The 19,373-nt window shown below is 25.1% G+C and overlaps 4 protein-coding genes across 8 annotated transcripts; 2 read left to right on the top strand and 2 right to left on the bottom strand.

Annotated features, from left to right (window-relative positions):
• Positions 1–439: 439 nt before the first annotated feature.
• LOC132921663 (alpha-1,2-mannosyltransferase ALG9) lies at positions 440–11,037 on the bottom strand. 4 transcript variants are annotated; one of them, XM_060984813.1, is made up of 15 exons: positions 10,818–11,037; positions 10,482–10,623; positions 10,253–10,394; positions 9,950–10,155; positions 9,559–9,672; positions 9,386–9,496; positions 8,310–8,397; positions 8,038–8,244; positions 7,426–7,548; positions 2,871–3,081; positions 2,363–2,498; positions 2,156–2,279; positions 1,905–2,035; positions 1,620–1,777; positions 440–1,545 (listed from the first exon to the last, which is right to left on the bottom strand). In XM_060984813.1, exons 2-14 carry the CDS (start codon positions 10,544–10,546, stop codon positions 1,624–1,626), a joined length of 1,812 nt encoding a protein of 603 aa, XP_060840796.1. In that variant the 5' UTR covers positions 10,547–10,623; positions 10,818–11,037; the 3' UTR covers positions 440–1,545; positions 1,620–1,623. The 4 variants fall into 4 exon arrangements, with proteins under 4 accessions (XP_060840796.1, XP_060840798.1, XP_060840795.1 ...); XM_060984815.1 differs by having other exon boundaries at positions 10,867–11,037; XM_060984812.1 differs by having other exon boundaries at positions 10,482–10,723; positions 10,818–11,036.
• Positions 4,637–7,336, top strand: LOC132921662 (zinc finger MYM-type protein 1-like). The gene has a single exon (XM_060984811.1). It carries the CDS (start codon positions 4,761–4,763, stop codon positions 6,948–6,950), a length of 2,190 nt encoding a protein of 729 aa, XP_060840794.1. The 5' UTR covers positions 4,637–4,760; the 3' UTR covers positions 6,951–7,336.
• A 2,175-nt stretch (positions 11,038–13,212) lies between the features above and the next one.
• On the bottom strand, positions 13,213–17,530 carry LOC132919397 (gastrula zinc finger protein xLCGF3.1-like). Of its 2 annotated transcripts, XM_060980979.1 has the most exons (7): positions 17,311–17,530; positions 16,139–16,364; positions 15,886–16,065; positions 14,524–14,607; positions 14,033–14,200; positions 13,674–13,841; positions 13,213–13,601 (listed from the first exon to the last, which is right to left on the bottom strand). In XM_060980979.1, the coding sequence occupies exons 2-7, from the start codon at positions 16,320–16,322 to the stop codon at positions 13,411–13,413; spliced, it is 975 nt and encodes a 324-aa protein (XP_060836962.1). In that variant the 5' UTR covers positions 16,323–16,364; positions 17,311–17,530; the 3' UTR covers positions 13,213–13,410. The 2 variants fall into 2 exon arrangements, with proteins under 2 accessions (XP_060836962.1, XP_060836963.1); XM_060980980.1 differs by lacking the exon at positions 17,311–17,530 and having other exon boundaries at positions 13,677–13,841; positions 16,139–16,556.
• Positions 16,728–19,090, top strand: LOC132919400 (complex III assembly factor LYRM7). The gene is made up of 5 exons (XM_060980982.1): positions 16,728–17,010; positions 17,114–17,186; positions 17,687–17,757; positions 17,995–18,076; positions 18,659–19,090. Exons 1-5 carry the CDS (start codon positions 16,984–16,986, stop codon positions 18,790–18,792), a joined length of 387 nt encoding a protein of 128 aa, XP_060836965.1. The 5' UTR covers positions 16,728–16,983; the 3' UTR covers positions 18,793–19,090.
• The last annotated feature ends 283 nt before the right edge of the window (positions 19,091–19,373 follow it).

Genomic DNA, 19,373 nt, shown 5'->3' with positions numbered 1-19,373 from the left:
CTAGTTAGATGGGTCATTTTTTTTTAACTTTTTTTGTTTGTAACTAATAAATAAAAAAAAAGTTAAATTTCAAATTACCACATAATTTATTTTATTATAATTCATTCTGAGAAATAATACAATTTTTGCAAAATTTAAGAAAATGGATTGCATTATAATATAATATAATATATGTTTTTATATAAGGAAAATGGTATAAAATAATTAAAAAACAATTATTTCTTTTTTTATTTCAATAATAGAATAATAAAATATAGAAATAAAGATATTACAAAGTACTAAGTAGGTTAGTTAAACCATGTATAATAATACTTAAATTCACATGTCTGTGTCAATTTTAATATATAATTTTAATGAGTAATCTCAAGTTAAATGTCACCAAATTACAAAAAAATTCAGTTGTAGCTTATAAGATCTAAAGAACTTAAGAATAATCAAATGTTGACCAAATTAAAATTTATTTAGTTTAAACTGAATATACAAAAGCATAAGCTAAACCTAACTTAATACTAAATGCATATTTAATATTTCAGTATAGTTTATATATTTTACAATTTTGAGATGAATACAATATTATGATTGCTAAATACTTAAATAAGTTTTAAAAACATGGTTTATTATGAGATCATTTTTCACAATTATTCAAAATGTAATTTTTTCATTTTTTATCTTTAAGTATAAAATAAAAATTAGTTTTCATGCCCAAATATTATTACAATTTTAAACTATACTAAGACAATACAGCTAAAAAAATGTGAAAAGAATTTTTTTCAGATTATAGTCAATAAAATTTAATAGTATAGTTGTCTGATTGGACACCAACATTTATGAAGGAGGAAATGTATAAACAATAAATTTAATTAACCTTAATATATCTTTATATTACCATAAATTTGAAAAACATATATACATTATAAGCTATATAAAGATATAAAAAGGAGTTTGATAATGTGTTTTTTGATTTGAAAACATATATTTGGTAAATGGTTGACTATAGTTTCCTGCTTATAGAAACTAGCACTAAAAACGATGTCTCACCCGTGTGTTTTATTTGTCTTACAAGTACGTAACATAATAAATTTATGCTCAGAAGTTCTCATTTAGCTTTTAATTTAAGTTTTATAGTAACATTCAATATAATAATAAAACTTAACAAAGCTAAATGAGAACTGCAGAGCTCAAATTTGTTATGTTATGCACTTATAAGACAAAAACAACAAATTTGAATGAGAAATTTCCTTAAAGATAAAATAATAAAATTTGTTTATCATAGTTTAGGACTACACCGATTTATTCTGATAATAGTAATTTTTATATATGTATTAAAAAAAAAAAAAAATCAAAATCAAAATTACTAAGATTCAGTAACTTAACATACATGAAACTAAAAACTGTAACCTATAATATGCTGTTTGGCAGTGTACTTATCAATAACTATGTTGGTATACGGAGTTATAAACATTGTATGTATCACATGAAACCTTGAATGCTAAGACTTCAAACAAATAATTTAACAATTTTATTGTGCGATAACATCATTGACACCTAAATATATAACAAAAACAATTTTATTTATATCATATTACAATAAAAATTGTATTTATTTGAATATTTTTTACTTGTCTAAAAACCATAGTTTATTGGTGAACCATTTTCTGCGTGTGTCTTAGTATTCATTTTATTAAAATCATTTCGCATAAGGAGATTATAAGATGAAAACTTAACATTTTCTTCCCAGAAAAATGGAAAGTAAAATGTTCTATACAAAGTTGGTGTTCTGTAATATAATAATAAAATAATATTTAAAAAATATTGATTAAAAAATATTAGCAAGTATTACATTACATAAGTTTTTGATTTGTTCAACAAAATTACTATTTAAGAATATAATTGCAAATTCTTACTTTTTACTATCTAGAAATGGTATAGATTTCCAAATAGTCCATTGCAAATTATTTTCAGAATAATTAGGTTCCAATTCTGAACTTTGATTGTTGTTCAGATCTATTAAGAAATGACATAGTCTAATATCGCTCTGAAATTAAAGTAACATCAGTAAAAGAACAATAAAGTTTACTTTATTAATTTGTACATCATAAACTATATAGGTAAGAATGTAATATATTTCAGCAAAATAAATAGTGAATACACTTACATATTTATCTAACTCTTCTTTATTTTGATCATTGTAATTTTCAACAACTTTGTACAAAGACTCCTGACTAAAACGACCAGGTAAAAGTCCTCGAAATTCTGATCTAATAAAATGCATTTTCCATCTGTAATAAAATGTTTTAAATATTATAACAGACTGTTTTCACAAAATATTAAATTAATAATAATTAAAAAAATATATAGTCACCTATCATTTGGTAAAAAAAATGATGAAGGATATCTATGCCATTCTTTGCCAACACAAACATTTATTACATCTGATTCAGGCAATGTAAGATAATCATTACTCAATTGTGTGTACGTGTCAATAGGTGCATGATATGCTAAACATAAAATACAAAAAAAAAAAAATTATCCAAATTATACATACTAATAAGGTTTCAATACAGTGGTTTTAGCCAGGATTTTAGTTTGAGGGGGAAGGATGATAATTTGTTATATAGTTTATAGGGTAGGCCTAACTAGGATCGCTTATAAGTTTGGTATGCTAATAACGTGAATATACAACTTTTTAAACTTTTGCAGCAACTTACATATAAATTAAATCATTAATACATGGTAACATCTTACACAAAAAAAGCATTATTACATTTTCCAGAAATTTTTTAGAGGGCTGCTTCCCCTCGAATCTCCCTAGCTACAACACTGTTTATGTATTATATTTTTTTTTCATGATGTTTAAAAAAAAGACAAACCTTTAACTAAAAGAATGCTTCGTGACAGTCCCATTAATAAAAATACTAAGAGAAAAGGTATATAAACATTATCAATCAACTTGTTGTACAGCTTTAGAAAACTAAAACGGTTAATAACACTTGAATGCAAATTCATATCTTTAATATATTCTAATAATATAGAAGATGCCAATTGTACTAATGGATAAACAGGGAATAGAAATCTTTCTTCCTAAAAAAAAAAAAAAACAATACTATTATTCATTAGTAAATTATGATTGATACATTTTAAAATATATTTATTTTATTTGGTATGACATACTACACAAATTATTAAGTATAACATCTAAATATTCATAGAAAACTATTTCCAAATCAATTTTGAGGCCTTTTTGAGTTTATAGTTAATAGATATAAGGTTGTGCCAAACCATCACAAACTAGAATCATTCATGCGTTTCAATCCATTATCCTACATTCATTAACCTCCATCCCTTAGTACCAGGGGCGTAGCGTGCATGCAGTGGCGTAGCAAGGGTATGGCGAACTGTGCCTACGCCAGGGGCGCAAATTATGAAGGGGCGCAAATTTGTGCTTTAAAATTGTTACTTATTTTTATTCTACTTTCAAAACGACATTTCTTTATTACCTATACGGCTATACATTTTGAAATGTGTATGATTTTTGATGAATTTTTATGTGGAAGTAAGCTATCATCAATGGATTTTGATGAAATTAAAAAATGGACTAACGATTTAGCAATCAAATACGACAAGGACCTCAATGGATTCGAGCTTTGCTCTGAAATGGAATGTTTTAAACACCAGGCTTCTGCATTGATGACCAATTTCAAAATGGCTGCACCGATTGATTTATTAAAATTTATTCATAAACAAAACTTACAAGATATTTATCCTAACATAGAAATAGCGTTAAGAATATTTCTCACTATTCCAGTAACAACTGCTAGCTGTGAAAGAAGTTTTAGTAAGCTTAAACTAATAAAAAATTACTTAAGATCGACTATTGGACAAGAGAGACTAACAAGCATAGCAATTTTATCCATAGAACATGAATTTGCTAGACAAATTTCATATGACGAAATCATCGATGAATTCTCTAGCCTTAAAGCAAGAAAAGAAAATTTTTAAAGTTTTAAATTTACACTGTAATAATAACTGTTAATTAAATAATGTTGTATTATCTAATTACATATATAAAAAATAAATGTTAAAAAATATCATTCCGTATTTTCGTCAATTTTTTAATCGCTAAAAAGGCGCATTTTCCTAGGTTTGCCAGGGGCGCTAACGAGTCTTTCTACGCCACTGCGTGCATGTAAGCACTGTAAGCACTGCTTACACTTTAAATCAAAGGAATAATAAATTAGATCACGACTAATATTAAGAATATAATATAATATTATATTATTATATTATAGGTAGGTACATAATAAATGATTAAATTTTAAAATTTTATTTTTATTTATAAAATATTTAAAGTTATTGGTAGTAAATAGTGGTTATTGTTATTGTTTTGTTTGTGTCGTGTACTGTGTACTATATTTAGGGAAAATTATCGATTGACGGTCTATTTTTAATCCATTATGTTAACGGCATATCATAATACGATTTGTAGTGTAACACATTCTGAAATTGCTTACGCGGAACTGTTGTTTACGAATAGCCTATAACGTCATAGTCATAGAAGGGGTCACGTATTTAACTAGCGTTTGTAAGCACATTTGATATTGCTTACGCAGTTACGCGAGAAACAAGTAGCGACCAGCACGTAATCCGACGCGTTGTAGACTGTAGTCTGTAGCCGTTTTTTCTTATTTACACAGTACACTATCATTCGCCAAATAGACTTTTGAAGTAATATACATTCTTTATTTTATCGAATTTATAACATGGATTCATTGGCAAGTACCTCAAATTTAAATTTAAACGATAATAATTATTGTAAATGTATTATTGAACAATTATTACAAAAATCTTTTGGAACTAACTCATTTTCTGAAAAACAAAATATTATAAATAAAGGAAGACCTACTCCAAAACTTCAAAATTTAAAATCAAAAAATAAAAAAACTTTTCGATATTTTAATTCATTCTATTATGATTCAAATAAATGGTTATCTGGTTGTGAAAAATCTCAAAAACTTTACTGTTGGCCTTGTATTTTATTTTCACGTGAGTCAAACGTTTGGTCAAAATTTGGTTTTGATGATTTAAATAATTATCATAATTTGAAACATCGCCATGAAACAAATCGTTTACATATTGAATGTTTAATCACTTTAAAAAAATTTGGTAATGTTAGAATCGAAACATGCCTTAGTGAAGCTTATAAAAAAAGTATCGAACAACATAACGAAACAATAAAAAATAATCGTTATGTTGTTAGCCGATTAATTGATGCAACGTGTTATTTGGCCAAACAAGAGCTTCCGTTTTGTGGACACGATGAACAAATAACTTCCACAAATCGGGGTAATTACGTAGAATTAATTAATTTGATGGGGACACTTGATCTCAAATTAAGCGGACACCTTTCGACCGCCACTGTTTTTTCTGGACTTTCTGGAGATATACAAAACGATCTTATACAATCAATTTCTAATGTTCTAATGAAAAAAATTGCATTAGGAATAAAAAATGTTGATTTTGTTTCTATAATTATGGATGAAACCACCGACGTCGTTTCGAAATCTCAATTATCAATCATTTTTCGATATATGACATATGAAGGGGTACAGGAAAGATTTTTGGGATTTGTAGACGTCAGTCAAGATCGATCTGCCAAATGCTTAGCCGGACATACCTTTGATATTTTACAAGAATATAACTGTGAAAATAAATTAATAGCACAAACATATGATGGGGCCGCAGTTATGTCTGGGCAACATAATGGTCTGCAAGCGATTGTACGATCGAAATGCAAAAATGCAATGTTTGTACATTGTTATGCTCACAAACTTAATTTAATATTAATACAGTCCGTTGATCACATAAAAGAATGTAAAATATTTTTCCTCACACTTTCTGGACTTTCATCTTTTTTTTCAAAATCTACAAAAAGAATTTATGCACTTGAACAAGAAGTAAAAAAAAGATTTCCATCTGTCGCCCCAACTAGGTGGAATTATAACAGTAGACTCGTTGAAATGATGTCCGAGTATAGACAAGAAGTATTAAACCTCATGAACACAATTATAGAAAATGGAGAAAAGTGGGACAGTGAAACATTATCGTGTGCTAGAGGATTTTTTCAAACGATTCAAGATTTTGATTTTAATTTTTTCCTTTTAATATTTGGTAATATTTTACCTCAAGCAACTATTCTGTTTAATATATTGCAAACAAAAATATTTGATGTCATTTATTGTGATACAAAAATTTTAGATTTTATTAATCACTTACAAAATATGAGAAATAATTTTGATCCAATTTGGTCCAAATCTGAACAGTATTTAAATATCGAAATTCCATTAAGATCAAAAAGACTAAGAATAACTGAAGTTTCTGAAGACAAAAAAACCAATTACCGAAGACTATTTTTTGAAATCATTGATGTATTGTTAACAAAAATTAATGAGAGATTTTCCAAAATGTCTAAATTACAATTTTTTTCATTATTGGATTTTTCAAAATTTGAGCAGTTTATTAATCAGTTTCCAACAAGTTCTATGGACTCACTGAAAAATTCGTATGGTGAATATTTTGATTTTTCTATACTAAAAAGTGAATTAACTATTGTGTATTCGTCAACCGAATTTCATAAAAGAAATATTAACAAACTTTGGTTATATCTTAAATCAACTGAACTATCTGAAAGTCTACCTCAAGTTACAAAATTATCATCTTTAATTTTAACAATTCCAGCAACAAGTGCAGGTGCTGAACGTTCATTTTCGACTTTGAAAAGGATACATACATATTTAAGAAACTTTCAATCACAAAATAGACTATCAGCATTGTCAATTTTATCTATTGAAAAACAATTACTAACCAAAATTCAAAAAGAAAATAGTTTTTATGATGAAGTAATTAAAGACTACTCAAAAAAACCAAAACGAATAAATTTATGTTTTAAATGAAATTTTAAAAGTGATACATGTTTATAATAATTAGTAATAATGTTTATAATTTATAATTTAATTCATATATTGTACAATTAACTAGTATATTTTTAAAAATATTAAAAGTGTTAAAAGGATGAAATATGTTTATACATAATTTATTATTAGTCATAGTATTTAATCACTTTTTAAAAAAAAATATCACTGCTTACATTCTTTTAATACCCACGCCACGCCACTGCTTAGTACATTTCTAACAATTCATATCACAGTGACTTTAACATTGAAATGATCAACACGACTGCATTTAACAACTACAAAAATGTCCATACCTTTTATATATTATAACCTCAAACCATTATCATTTTGTAAATTAATTTTCATATCAAATTATATCATGTCTACTTATTGTACACATACAATAGACTATAATTTATCTATTATAATAACAAAAAATATATGTATTCATAGAGTTAATAAAAATATACTTTACCTTATGTGGTTGTAAAATAAATACAAAAATCCATAAATATAATGGTGATAAATATAATATCCATATTGAATTATTATTAATATTGCTTTGTTTAGAGAATCTGATCCCAAGTTTTGTAAGAATCTAAAAAACAATTTAATCAATTTTATTTATATAAAATTAAAATGTTATTTATAATGATTATTTATCAATGACCATAAATTAAACAAAAACTTTTTTTATCCATCAGAAAAATAATAACAATTCAATTCACAATGTTATTATTTATTGCCATTACAAATATTATTTTTTTAAACTATTTTACTTATTTGATTCTATTGGAAACAAGTTATTCAAATTCAATATTTATAATTTCTTACACATTTAAAATTTAAAAGTTTTGGTTTTATAAGTTTAAATTAATTTGTGAAATAAAATCAAAATCAATTGACACAGTATAAAATAAATAATCATTATAAGTTTAATTCAATGTATAAACAACAAAATAACTCAACATTTATAATTTGAAAAAATAGATATTATCAACAACTACCTATAGATAAACATTAAGTAAATACTTAAATGTTATCTTAAGATAAAAGGTGATTTTATTTTAAAAATTAATGAACATACCTTTCTCAATACAATAGCAATAGGAGCCATCAGCGATAGTATAAATACAACATTGAAATTAAGAATACCATTAAGTATATAAAAACTCCAATGTTCAGTACCATATAAATCAGGACCATGACTCGTGAATAGATTATAAAAAACAATATTAAAAGGAGCTATTACAAACTTGCCATAAAAATATGAATCAGTAGCAACTTGATAAACCTATAAAACAATAAACTTATCAATGCTTTATATCATTAAAACTTCAAATATTTATTCGCACTTACTAAAATTGACCCTAATGATATAAAACACCACTTAATGAATAACATATACTTTTTGTTTCTGAAAATGATATCACATGCAAGTGGTAATCTAAAATTAAACATAAAATTTAAAATATATTATTTATCCCATAAAATTTTTTATCTGTTTTGGAGCATCAAATATTATGTATAATTTAAACACGTTATTTTTTTTATCATTTTTAAGATATAATACAATTTGTACCAAACTACTACTAAATTATTAGTTATTACTAGGGCCCGGATTTCAATGCAAAGTGCATATTTTTTTTGGTTGATCTTACACAATGCTTTCTAAGTACATAATTTGTTTCATGTAACGAGGGTTTCAAAGCTACAAATTTTATTTTGCATTTTTTTGCATATTTCGTCGTTTTTTCATTTTTAGGTCATTTTATTGGTTTTTAATGCATGTTTGTTCAATATACGATAAAATTTAGCCTATTCAAAATATTATCTAAAAATAAATCGTACAAAAATATCAGAAGAATTAACTACAAACGATATTTGTCACATGAAATTTGCTCTTATTACATCCGTGGACATCGAATGGAGCTTTTCAATGTACAAAAATATTCTTTCGAATAATAGAAGATCTTTGGTGTTTGAACATATTAAATAATATATTATTGTTCAATGTAATGCTCAAAATTTAGTAAGTACAATAGGCTTACTTATAGAATTTTAATTTTACATACACTTTAATATATACATATTTTGGTATATTTAGAATGAATAATATTTCCCCAAAACGGCCAAAATATGTGCGAGTCAGCATCAAGTCATCATTTCAAATTTTCAGTTTTTTTTTTAATAAAATAATAAATAATAATTATAGGTTATTTATAAATTACAAATTGAATAAAAAAAATATACAGTATTTTAAGGTCATTTTTGTGGTAAAATGCATTTTTTAAGGGCATTTTTGGCTATTTTTTTAGAGCATATTAGTATGGTTTTAAGTGCATTTAAAACCGGACCCTAGTTATTACTTAATAAACTGAAGGACAATCTAAAAATTAATTGATAATAACATAAATTAAATATATCTTACTAACCCGATCAAACATGAAAATGGCCAACTTAAAAATGTTGACAGTGCAGTTGTAAAAATTGCAAATTCATAATTTTTGTTTAACCAAGCGCCAATAATTAAGAAAGTCATGTACCTAGAAAAAGTGAATTTTTAATCAATTTTTGTATTTCAAAACTATTTAAATTTTAATCTCACATAGAAAAGCTTGAAGGCAAATATGCAGTAGAGGCTATGAACATTCCAGGACTAAAAACTGTTATGAATAAATAATAATTGCTAACAGTGGATGATATTTTTTTTGATATAGCTCTAAAAAAATTAATAAATATCACTATCAAATAAACAACATTCAATCAGGAGCATGCTCAGAGTGAGGATGGGATTATGTTATGTTACCTCTACCATTGCTTTTATTTTCTTAGTCGAATATAAACAAAGTCAAGATATAATAATATTGACATATAAAAGTATATAATATACGTACATTAAATATATAAAATAAAAAAATGTTTATCAATCCCACCCTATTTTAAAAATCTGAACATGCCACAGCATTCAATTATGTTTAATATTAAATAAAATATACTTGTAAAAGTATAGTTCACAAAGAGAACTCAATAAAGCAAGTACACAACGTATTAGGTAAAACAACATGATTTTTCTAGTGTTAAACAAGGCTTTGTAAAGGTATACGGGTACTGCATGGATAAGTATGTATAAATATGATCGAAGTGCATAAGGAGGCGCATATTCCCAGGTTTGAAAACCACTGTTGAAAACAAAATAATGAGTCTAAAACAGAAAATTGAAAATTGGTAAATTGATTTATTTGATAATTGAATCAAAAATAACAACATTATAATTACAGAAATAATTCTATTGGATTTACCGGTTCCCAGTAGTTAAATGTTTCGTCACAGTCTGAAATGTGAACAAGAAACGCAGCAAAAAACCTTGCAGTCAAAATAATTTTCAAAGGTGCGTCAAAACGCATAAACCAATCTTTTTCATGGATGATTGTATCATTTTTTCTACACAAGACATAGTCATATTTAAAATGCAGTCAATGTGATATTTTAAAAATGTATAATCTAAAACAACGTAGAATCATTAATTACTCGTTTTTTTTCAATTTCAGTTTCTTCGCTTCTTTTTTGACTTTTGGAGTAAGCTTTGAAGCCATAATTGAAAGTCAAAATGTGAATAGTTGCAAAATATATCAATGGAAAATCATTATTTCATTATGATGTTCTCCAAAACCTGTCAACGTACACAACATTCGGTATTCGAATAAGTATCAATATCAAATTATTACATCATCCAACTATCCGAGTGATTATTTTGAATTTTTATTACAAATCTACATAACATTATTATCAACATTAGAAATTGATTTTAATAAGTATTATCAATTATCAATCATAAAATAAATAGCGAATATAATTATTAATTACCCATAGGTAATCGCCGTAATGTAGGTACATCAACAAAACCAAAGTTTACCTGTTAGTATTATTAAATATTAATAAATATTAAATACACCTTAATTAAAACATGAAATATAAATTATGAATACATTGATATCATTAAATTATTATCAATTGACAACGATAAGCAAATAGCGTTTTACCGGATATAAAAATAGTAATAAAAATTTAAAAAAACAGCTTATATCACTTTTAGTATGATCACTAGATGAAAATCACAATGATCGACTATATAGAGTACTGTCTACACTATACACCATACACCATAGATAAGGAAATTAACTGACTAAACCTAAAAAATAATAATCTTTTAGTTGAATAGACTATAGAGAATAGAGATCTTCTTTTCTTCATTACATCGACACATCGTGAAAAATTGTTGAAAATAAACATACATAAACAATTATATTTTATACATTGTATACAATAAAAAAAATGTCCATTCTTAAATTCCAATTAACTATACAAACAAAATCAATGCTTGTACCAACCATACATTTCAAGGGGGGTTTGAACCCCAAACCCCCTATACCTATATACGCCACTTTTATGGTCCACAGTGACAGTATTATAAATATCTTGTATTACTCAATACTCATAAGCTATTAATCGTTTAAATAAGTATAATTTCGTTTTCGTCTAAATTTAAACTTGAAACGTTTAAAATATATAATTGTCTAAATATTTTTAAATTTTTTTTGTTTCAGTATTAGCTACTTATGAGGATTCTAAAATTCGATTTTTTAATTTTCAAAACTTAAATATAAAATGAAGTTTTTATTAATTTCTAACTACAAAATAGTTTGTGATTTTTTGTGATTTGGCAAATGCTGTCAAAATTATAACTACATATGCAATAAAAAAAATTGTGCATATTATGTATATTTAATATTTTTATACAGTTATAAGAACAACTTATTTGATCTTGTATTAAATTCCAGGATAATTTTATTTGACATATAGGAAATTTATAATAAGCTTTGTATTTAACTAAAATTTTTAAGTATTTTGATACGAGTAATTTTATATCGTCATTCATAGAAAAAAAACTAAAAATAATTGAAAATTGATTGTAAATAGAAAATAATAAATAAATAAAAATATTTGGTGAACATTGGAATTAAAAGGTCAGCCAGGTCAGGCATTTACTGTTAGTCGTTTTCGACTTTTCGAGTTGCATCAAAAAAACCAAATTAATTTTGTCTAAAATTAAATTAAAGACTTTTCATTTTTCCTATTAATTTTTTTGTTTTTTTTTCGACTATAAAAAAAGTACTGATTATTATTTTAAGTTAATTTTTTAATTTCAGTTGAGCATTTCAATGAAAACGGGCGTATTCGCGTATTTTATTATTATTTCTGCAAAGCTAGGTGTTCTCTTTCTTACATCCGGTCTTGCACAATATGATACGTCATATTGTATGGAAATGTTCCTCGAGGTTGTGCAGCGTTAATATAGGTAGCAGGTATTAAATCGTCGAGTCTAGTTGCTATACAAATAAAATAACCGTTGTAAATAACGTAATAATTAATGACTTTGTACTTTGTAGTTTGTTGCAAAAAAAGGCAATGGGAGGTAAGTATAGGGAGTTGAATTACTCTTTTGGGTCTGGATGAAACAGCCGCTGACGAGCGAGCACCATTATGGTACACGGCAAGATGACCGCGGTCCCAGTAACTATGAAGACGCCGAGCACCTAAATATTGGCGTGCCGGTCAGCATAATATTACTTTTCTGCATTTCTGCACATAATACGATTTTTTGCAATTTTTGTGAAAGCGTTTTATCTATGTTGTACGTGGGTCTGTGAGAGAAAACAAAGGCCGCGCTGACATCCTCTTATTCCTCTTAATCGGAGTGACGAGTGACGGTTAAACGAAGTTCCACTGTAATAACAAACTAGTCGAGGATTCAGATTTAATGTTTCCAGGGTTTTATATTCCTAAGAAAAAATGGTCGAGACTAAACCACTTTTAATGGTCAATGTCAAGGAAAGTCCAATTACCTAATAACGAAATGGAACATAGTAGATACTAGATTCATAATTACGTGAGGTCGAAGGAATGTTACTATGATCAACCTCATTAAAGAATGGACTTAAAACCTTTTACCGGGTGATATGAAAGGTCAGGAAACCTATTTGGAAAGCCAGTAAGGGATCTACTTACTAGTAGCGTACCTAACAATTTACTGCCATTTAACCACCTATGCGCCAACAGCTTTTAATCTACATTTATTTTTTTCTCACTTAATTCTTCTTGTGTCACAACTGTTTTAAATATGTTTACAAAATTACAAATAATATTTCTATTAGCATTTAAAATACTTAAAAAAAATATCTTTTACAAGACTGGCAGCGACTTAATAAAGTTTTAATTTTTTATTATAAAACCATGATTTAATTTTAATTATTTTAAAATAATGGTGTACAATAAATTATGTAAATCAATATAAGAAAATATAAATGAGGTAGCATAGTATAATAACAACTATAGAGGTAACATAATATTATACAACTAATATATAGAATATCTATAAATACTTATACAAAATAACAATTTAAGTATGTTGGATTACTCTAACAGGACATGATTCAATTTTGTTGACAACTTTAATAACAGAAGCACGAATTACATGTTCATTTATATTAATATTCTCAGATTCCAAGTGAGTGTTTCTTACATGACGGTCCAAGTTGTCTTTACGCGTGAACTTCTTCATACATATTGGACAATTCAAAATGTTTTTTTCTATAAAATTCCACATAACCATTATTTTAACAACAATAATTCATGTTTATTATATAATATGATGCATATTACTACTATGAGTTCCAAGATGTCTTTGTAAATAACGTTTTTCTCTAAAACGTTGATTACATAAATAACAAGCAAATTGAGTTGAGAATATATGTGTCTTTTGATGTGAAACCAACGCATCTTTTAAACTAAATTTCCGTTTACAGATGTCACATGAAAATGCTTTAGTTCCTGTAATATAAAGCATGACTAAATTAATATATTTTTAAGGCCAAATTAAATAAAACTAATATTATTTTATAAATTTAAAAATATAAAATAATTTATAACATATTTTAATAACTTATTTAGTATTTACATTCCATAATTTACTTTTAACAAACATATGTTAATTGTTTATTTATTACTAAATATACAATTACCAGAATGTTTCCTAATGTGATGTTTTTTTAGACATTGCTTGTTTTTGAAAAATTTCAAACATGTTGCACATTGAAATGGTTTTTCTAGAGCATGTGATTTCATATGCACTTCTAATGATCGCTTTCTTTTGAAACCTTTGGTGCATATTGCACAAAAATGAGAACGTACTGAAATACATTAAAATAATGTAAATTTTGAATAAATTATTATTTTGTATGCATACTAGTGATTTTCAACCTTTTTTTAAACCTGAAAATATGTTCTTAATATATCTCAGCCATGAATGAAATTTTCTTAAATGAAGAATTTTGCTTTTGTCTTATATTAATTTTAACATCAAATTAGATAAACTTAATTGTAATATATTATACTTTAATATAAATAAATTAATATTTTATTATATTATATTTTCATTAAGTATAATTACTAAAAAAAAGCTTACAAAACCACTGATGCATACCAAAATGAATAATTTTTTTTTAAATCTTACCTGTATGTACTATTTTATGTTCAATCATTTTAGATTTAGTGAAAAAACATTTATCACATTCAATACATTTAAATGGTCTTTCACCTAAATTTTAAAATGAAAAAAATACAAATTAAAACTTATTTAACATTTTCAATAATAAATTGTTATTTCTAAACACTTAATTATTTATATGGTAGAACAATACCTGGAATACTAAATCTGTATACATAAAAACTTGAAAGGTTATAAAATATATTTAAAATTAACTTAGAAAATAATGTGTGATATCTGATAAAAAAAAATGTTTTTAATTATATTAATTGTCCAGCAACATCCTAAGAATCTTAAAAGAAATTTAATATTTATGAAAGAGGTTTTCTAAGATTAATCTTTAGAAAAATTCAATATTTTTAAAAATCAAATTTTTTGAAATTGTATAAAAACAAGTAGTTAAGTTTTTGATTCCACAATTAATGATTACATTAGCAAAGTACACAAACATGAAACAATCAACCTTAACTGTAATGTTGACTTCTTCATAAAAATTGACAAAAATACAATTAATAAAACATTCAAAAGATTTAAATAAGCATTTTAGAAAATGCAATACTAATTATCTATAGTAAATAGCAGTAGTATCTATAAATAGGGTTTTTTACAATATTTTAATATCTAAGTATGTTATGAGTATATAAAAATTCTCATAACTGGCTTTAAATTAAAATATAATACCCATAAGAATACACAGATAATGTCCTTACCTAAAATTTGTATAATAGGCTAATTCACACAAATACTAAAGCTTACTACACAAATTTAGTATGTTATGCATCTATAAAATGGTAAACTAGTTTTTCAAAAATCTAATACACTTTAGATTGAGCTTATTATGTCATTAGGAGGTAGATATTTTTAACATTTTTAATAAAATTGTCTGCATTACAATTGAATTGAATTTAGACAAATAAGATCTGTTTTTATATTTTTCAAACGTAGATTATCATTAGTATTTCAAAAATCAAAAACTTAATAAACTATGACTAGAGATAGAGATCTTTAAGATGTAGATGTGACAGTACTCATGGGACCTAAAGTAAATAGTCTTTAAGATATTTTATAAACCAGATGTGTAAGTACCAATTTAAGGAGGTACAAGTCATTGTTATAAAATATAGATCATAATAATTATTTTAACTATTGAAATAAAGATAATTTAAAAAAAATTTTCCTGAATAGATTTTAGGAAAAAAAACTTAAAATGTATCAATCATTAATATTATTGTAGTATTATTTTCTATTACTAGGTAACATTAATACAACCAGAAAACAATTTTTAAAGATACATTAAAGATAATGTAGGTAAAAGTTATATAAGTTTACCTGAATGTGTTAACATATGATAATCTAAATGTGATTGGATTTTAAATGATTTATTACATTTATAACAGATCAGCGGTTTTTTAATTCCATCTCCGTTACATGTTAAATGATAGAAACAATTCTTTTTTGAATTAAAGGTCTTTTTGCAAACAGTACAATTATATTTAACACTTCCGTCACCTAAAACATTTTCAATTCAACATTAAACATAAAATAAATTTTATATTATGAATACAAAATATATTATTATTACATTCGATTGAAGAAATATGATCAGGAATTTTAAAGGGTTTTCTTTTCGTTTCAGGCATTGTATTATCAGTTCTCATGTCCAAATCATAAGTGTTTAATTGATTTTTAACATTAATATCTAACATACATGACTCAATGTTTTTGTTATGGTTTAATTCTTGGTCTTCTGCATCACAGTAATACATTGTTTTAATAATGTAACACCTACAACGATATACTTCATGTAACTATACAATAAAAATAAAAATGTTACAATGTGCAATAAATATTTTTTTCATTTAAAGTTTAAATAAATAAATAATATATTCAAATTATTATATTAATTTTTTTTTGTGTTTTTAATTGACAAAATTTTAAATAACATGACATTTATTTTGATAGAAAATAGAATTACTGACAAATGATGACAACAGAATATAAATAATATTTAATAGTCAAAGTGGATTGATAAGTGGATTTTATATCAATCCACCTTGATAATTATGATAAAAAGTAAATGTGATAAGTTGACAACTACAATATAAAAATTAATAATGATAAAAAATTTGACCTATTATCATATAACTTATCAGTTATCACCAACTATTTTTCCAAATGTAAAACCAGAATAAAATATTTTGGTAAAAATAAAAATTTTTATTTTGCATAAGCACTGAGCAGTAATTTTAGCTAACTTAGAATTCAGTATTTAATTTTGAAATCAACAATTGTGTCATGAAATTATATGATTCATAACACATTTTAAAATTATACCAAGTGCCTACTACTAATATTTGTTTATAATTTTTATGTTATAAATCATATACCTATCTTTAACAATTTTATTTATTTGCCCATTGTTATAGTATGGCATCAAACGAAGTAAAAAAAAAAAGTAAGTTGTGCTTTAATGGAAAGTCGTTTTATAAGTGTGAATATGTATATATATGTCTAATATTGCTGTAGTATAATTTAATTTGAATTTATTTTATTTCAGGTACTTACTACTTTCAAATTAGTGCATAAAGCTAGGTTACTATGTTTTAAAAATGATATTCAAATGTTAAATGGTATGCATAAATCATTATATGTATTTTGTAATTTTGTATTAGTAAATTAATGACAAATACTGTTAACACAAACCTATCATGACATTTGTTGTCTGTTTTACAAATGTTTAAATTGTATAGTTACCTATATCAATGCACACTGCTCTTCAATTTTCTATTTTTTCTCTACACTTTTGTCTGTTTAAATTAGATGATCTTGATATATTACACAATTTATTTAATATTTGAATAATTTAAATCTCCTAATTAAGGTATTACATTTATCTTCTTGGTAAACTTTTAATAGGTTATGTGTTCCTGCTTAAACAGTAAAACTACTAAAAGTACAGCTTTAGTGCTTTACCATTATCAATTAATAGATGAAATGAATTTGTTTTTCTAGTTTATTTATGTTTGAAATAGATAACAGAAGTTTCAATGACATCCTCTTAATGTATAAATAGAAATAAACATTGGAAACAATACTAACAAATATGATTGATTTTTTTCTATTATTTTAGCTGCTAAACATCAAATTAATGAAGAATTCAAAAAGAATAAAAGTGTCACAGATCCTGTTGTAGTTCAGAATGTATGAATAATGAATATAATTAAAATAACTTATTAAGCATGCAAGTTTTAATTTAGTTTAAAAATATATTTATATATTTAACTACAATTATTTTGAATGAATCATAAATATTATTTATGTATTAAGCACAATGATCTCCTTTTTAATTAAGGTTTAAAACATACATTTTTATTTATATATTGCATTTACTTTGCATGCATCCATTAATATTATATTATTTTTTTTTTTTTTTTATAGCTTTTAACCTTTGCTCAAGATGTTGAGCATGAACTAAGAACACAAGTAGTTCAAGCAGAAAGAGTTAATGAAAAAAAATTTAGTAAGTTCCTATTTCATATTAAATTACTACAGTGATAACTCGCTATAACAAATCTTAAGGAAGTCAGAAAATTTTTGTAATAAAGAGGGGTTAAAAAAATAATAACAAAATTTAAAGTGTGTAAGTTTAAAGGTATTTATGTATAGCCTGTCCAGCAAGAGAACGTGCCAATTCTGCGCACCCCTCGTGTCGCTATGCTATCAAAACTGGTTCACTTATGGCTAGGTATCATTAGGGAAAGCGCAAAAAAACTGATTTTGATCAGTTTGCGGCACATTCTCTCGCTGGACAGAATATAAGTATTGTTATTTATCATAAACGTTATTATTTTTACATTATATGAGTATTTTATTACTTATTTGTTTTATTGTATATTTTACAATTATTTAAATAGTTACATCATCTTTTTTTGAACTTGTTTACTCTGCTAATATTTTCCATGAATTTTTCGCATGTCTTTGAGAATAGAGAGGAATTAATAGATAATATAGAGTTTTCACTGTACTTTTCTTTAAAATTAAATTCTTGTTTTCTTAATTTATTTCTGGACAATAGTAATTGCATTGTATTTTTATGTTTAAGAATTGAATTTAGACCCAGAGCGTCATACTATGGAGAATATACCATATGTTGAATTAGATGATGAAACATATAAAAAATGGAAAGAAGAAAAAAAGAAAAATATCAAAAAAAAAGAAAAGTGTTGCTGCGATTAGATTTTACTAAATTGTTTTTTTGATTTTAAAAGTTCCAAACATTTATAATGAATTAAACACATGTATAGAATTGTATTTACAGTAAACCAGTAGTATAGTAGTATATTATATATTAATGTCTTCGTCACACATTTTATTCACTAGTATGTTCATCATTCAAACTATATATTGATATGTGTGGTTAAGATACATGAGCTTATATATTTGCAGCATATTTCCATGAACCATTTGTCACCATTAGCTGGAAATTTAGGAAATTAGTATTAGATGTAAATATAAATATATAATTATAATTTTATATTAATGTTTCTAAATATTTATAGGTTGATTAATTGTATAAGTCTTTTTAATTTGGATGTAAATATTTTTCACTTTTCAGTCAGAAATGCTTGTAGTGATTAACTATTTTTCCCATAGAAACCTTACTTTCATTAAAAAAAAATATAAAGTTAATCATGGATGCTGATGAGCTTTATCCTAACTTGTGAAAACTGTTCTCAATATCGTAAACAATTTTGATCAGCTCTGTGACATACAAAGGTCATTTTCAGCCATGATGAAGATTAAAAATTGGTTTTGAA

Source organism: Rhopalosiphum padi, chromosome 2 (genome assembly GCF_020882245.1).
Source record: "Rhopalosiphum padi isolate XX-2018 chromosome 2, ASM2088224v1, whole genome shotgun sequence".
NCBI classification, from domain to species: Eukaryota; Metazoa; Arthropoda; class Insecta; order Hemiptera; family Aphididae; genus Rhopalosiphum; species Rhopalosiphum padi.
The sequence above is the reverse complement of the archived record's forward strand: the minus strand, read 5'-3'. Positions and strand labels throughout refer to the sequence as shown.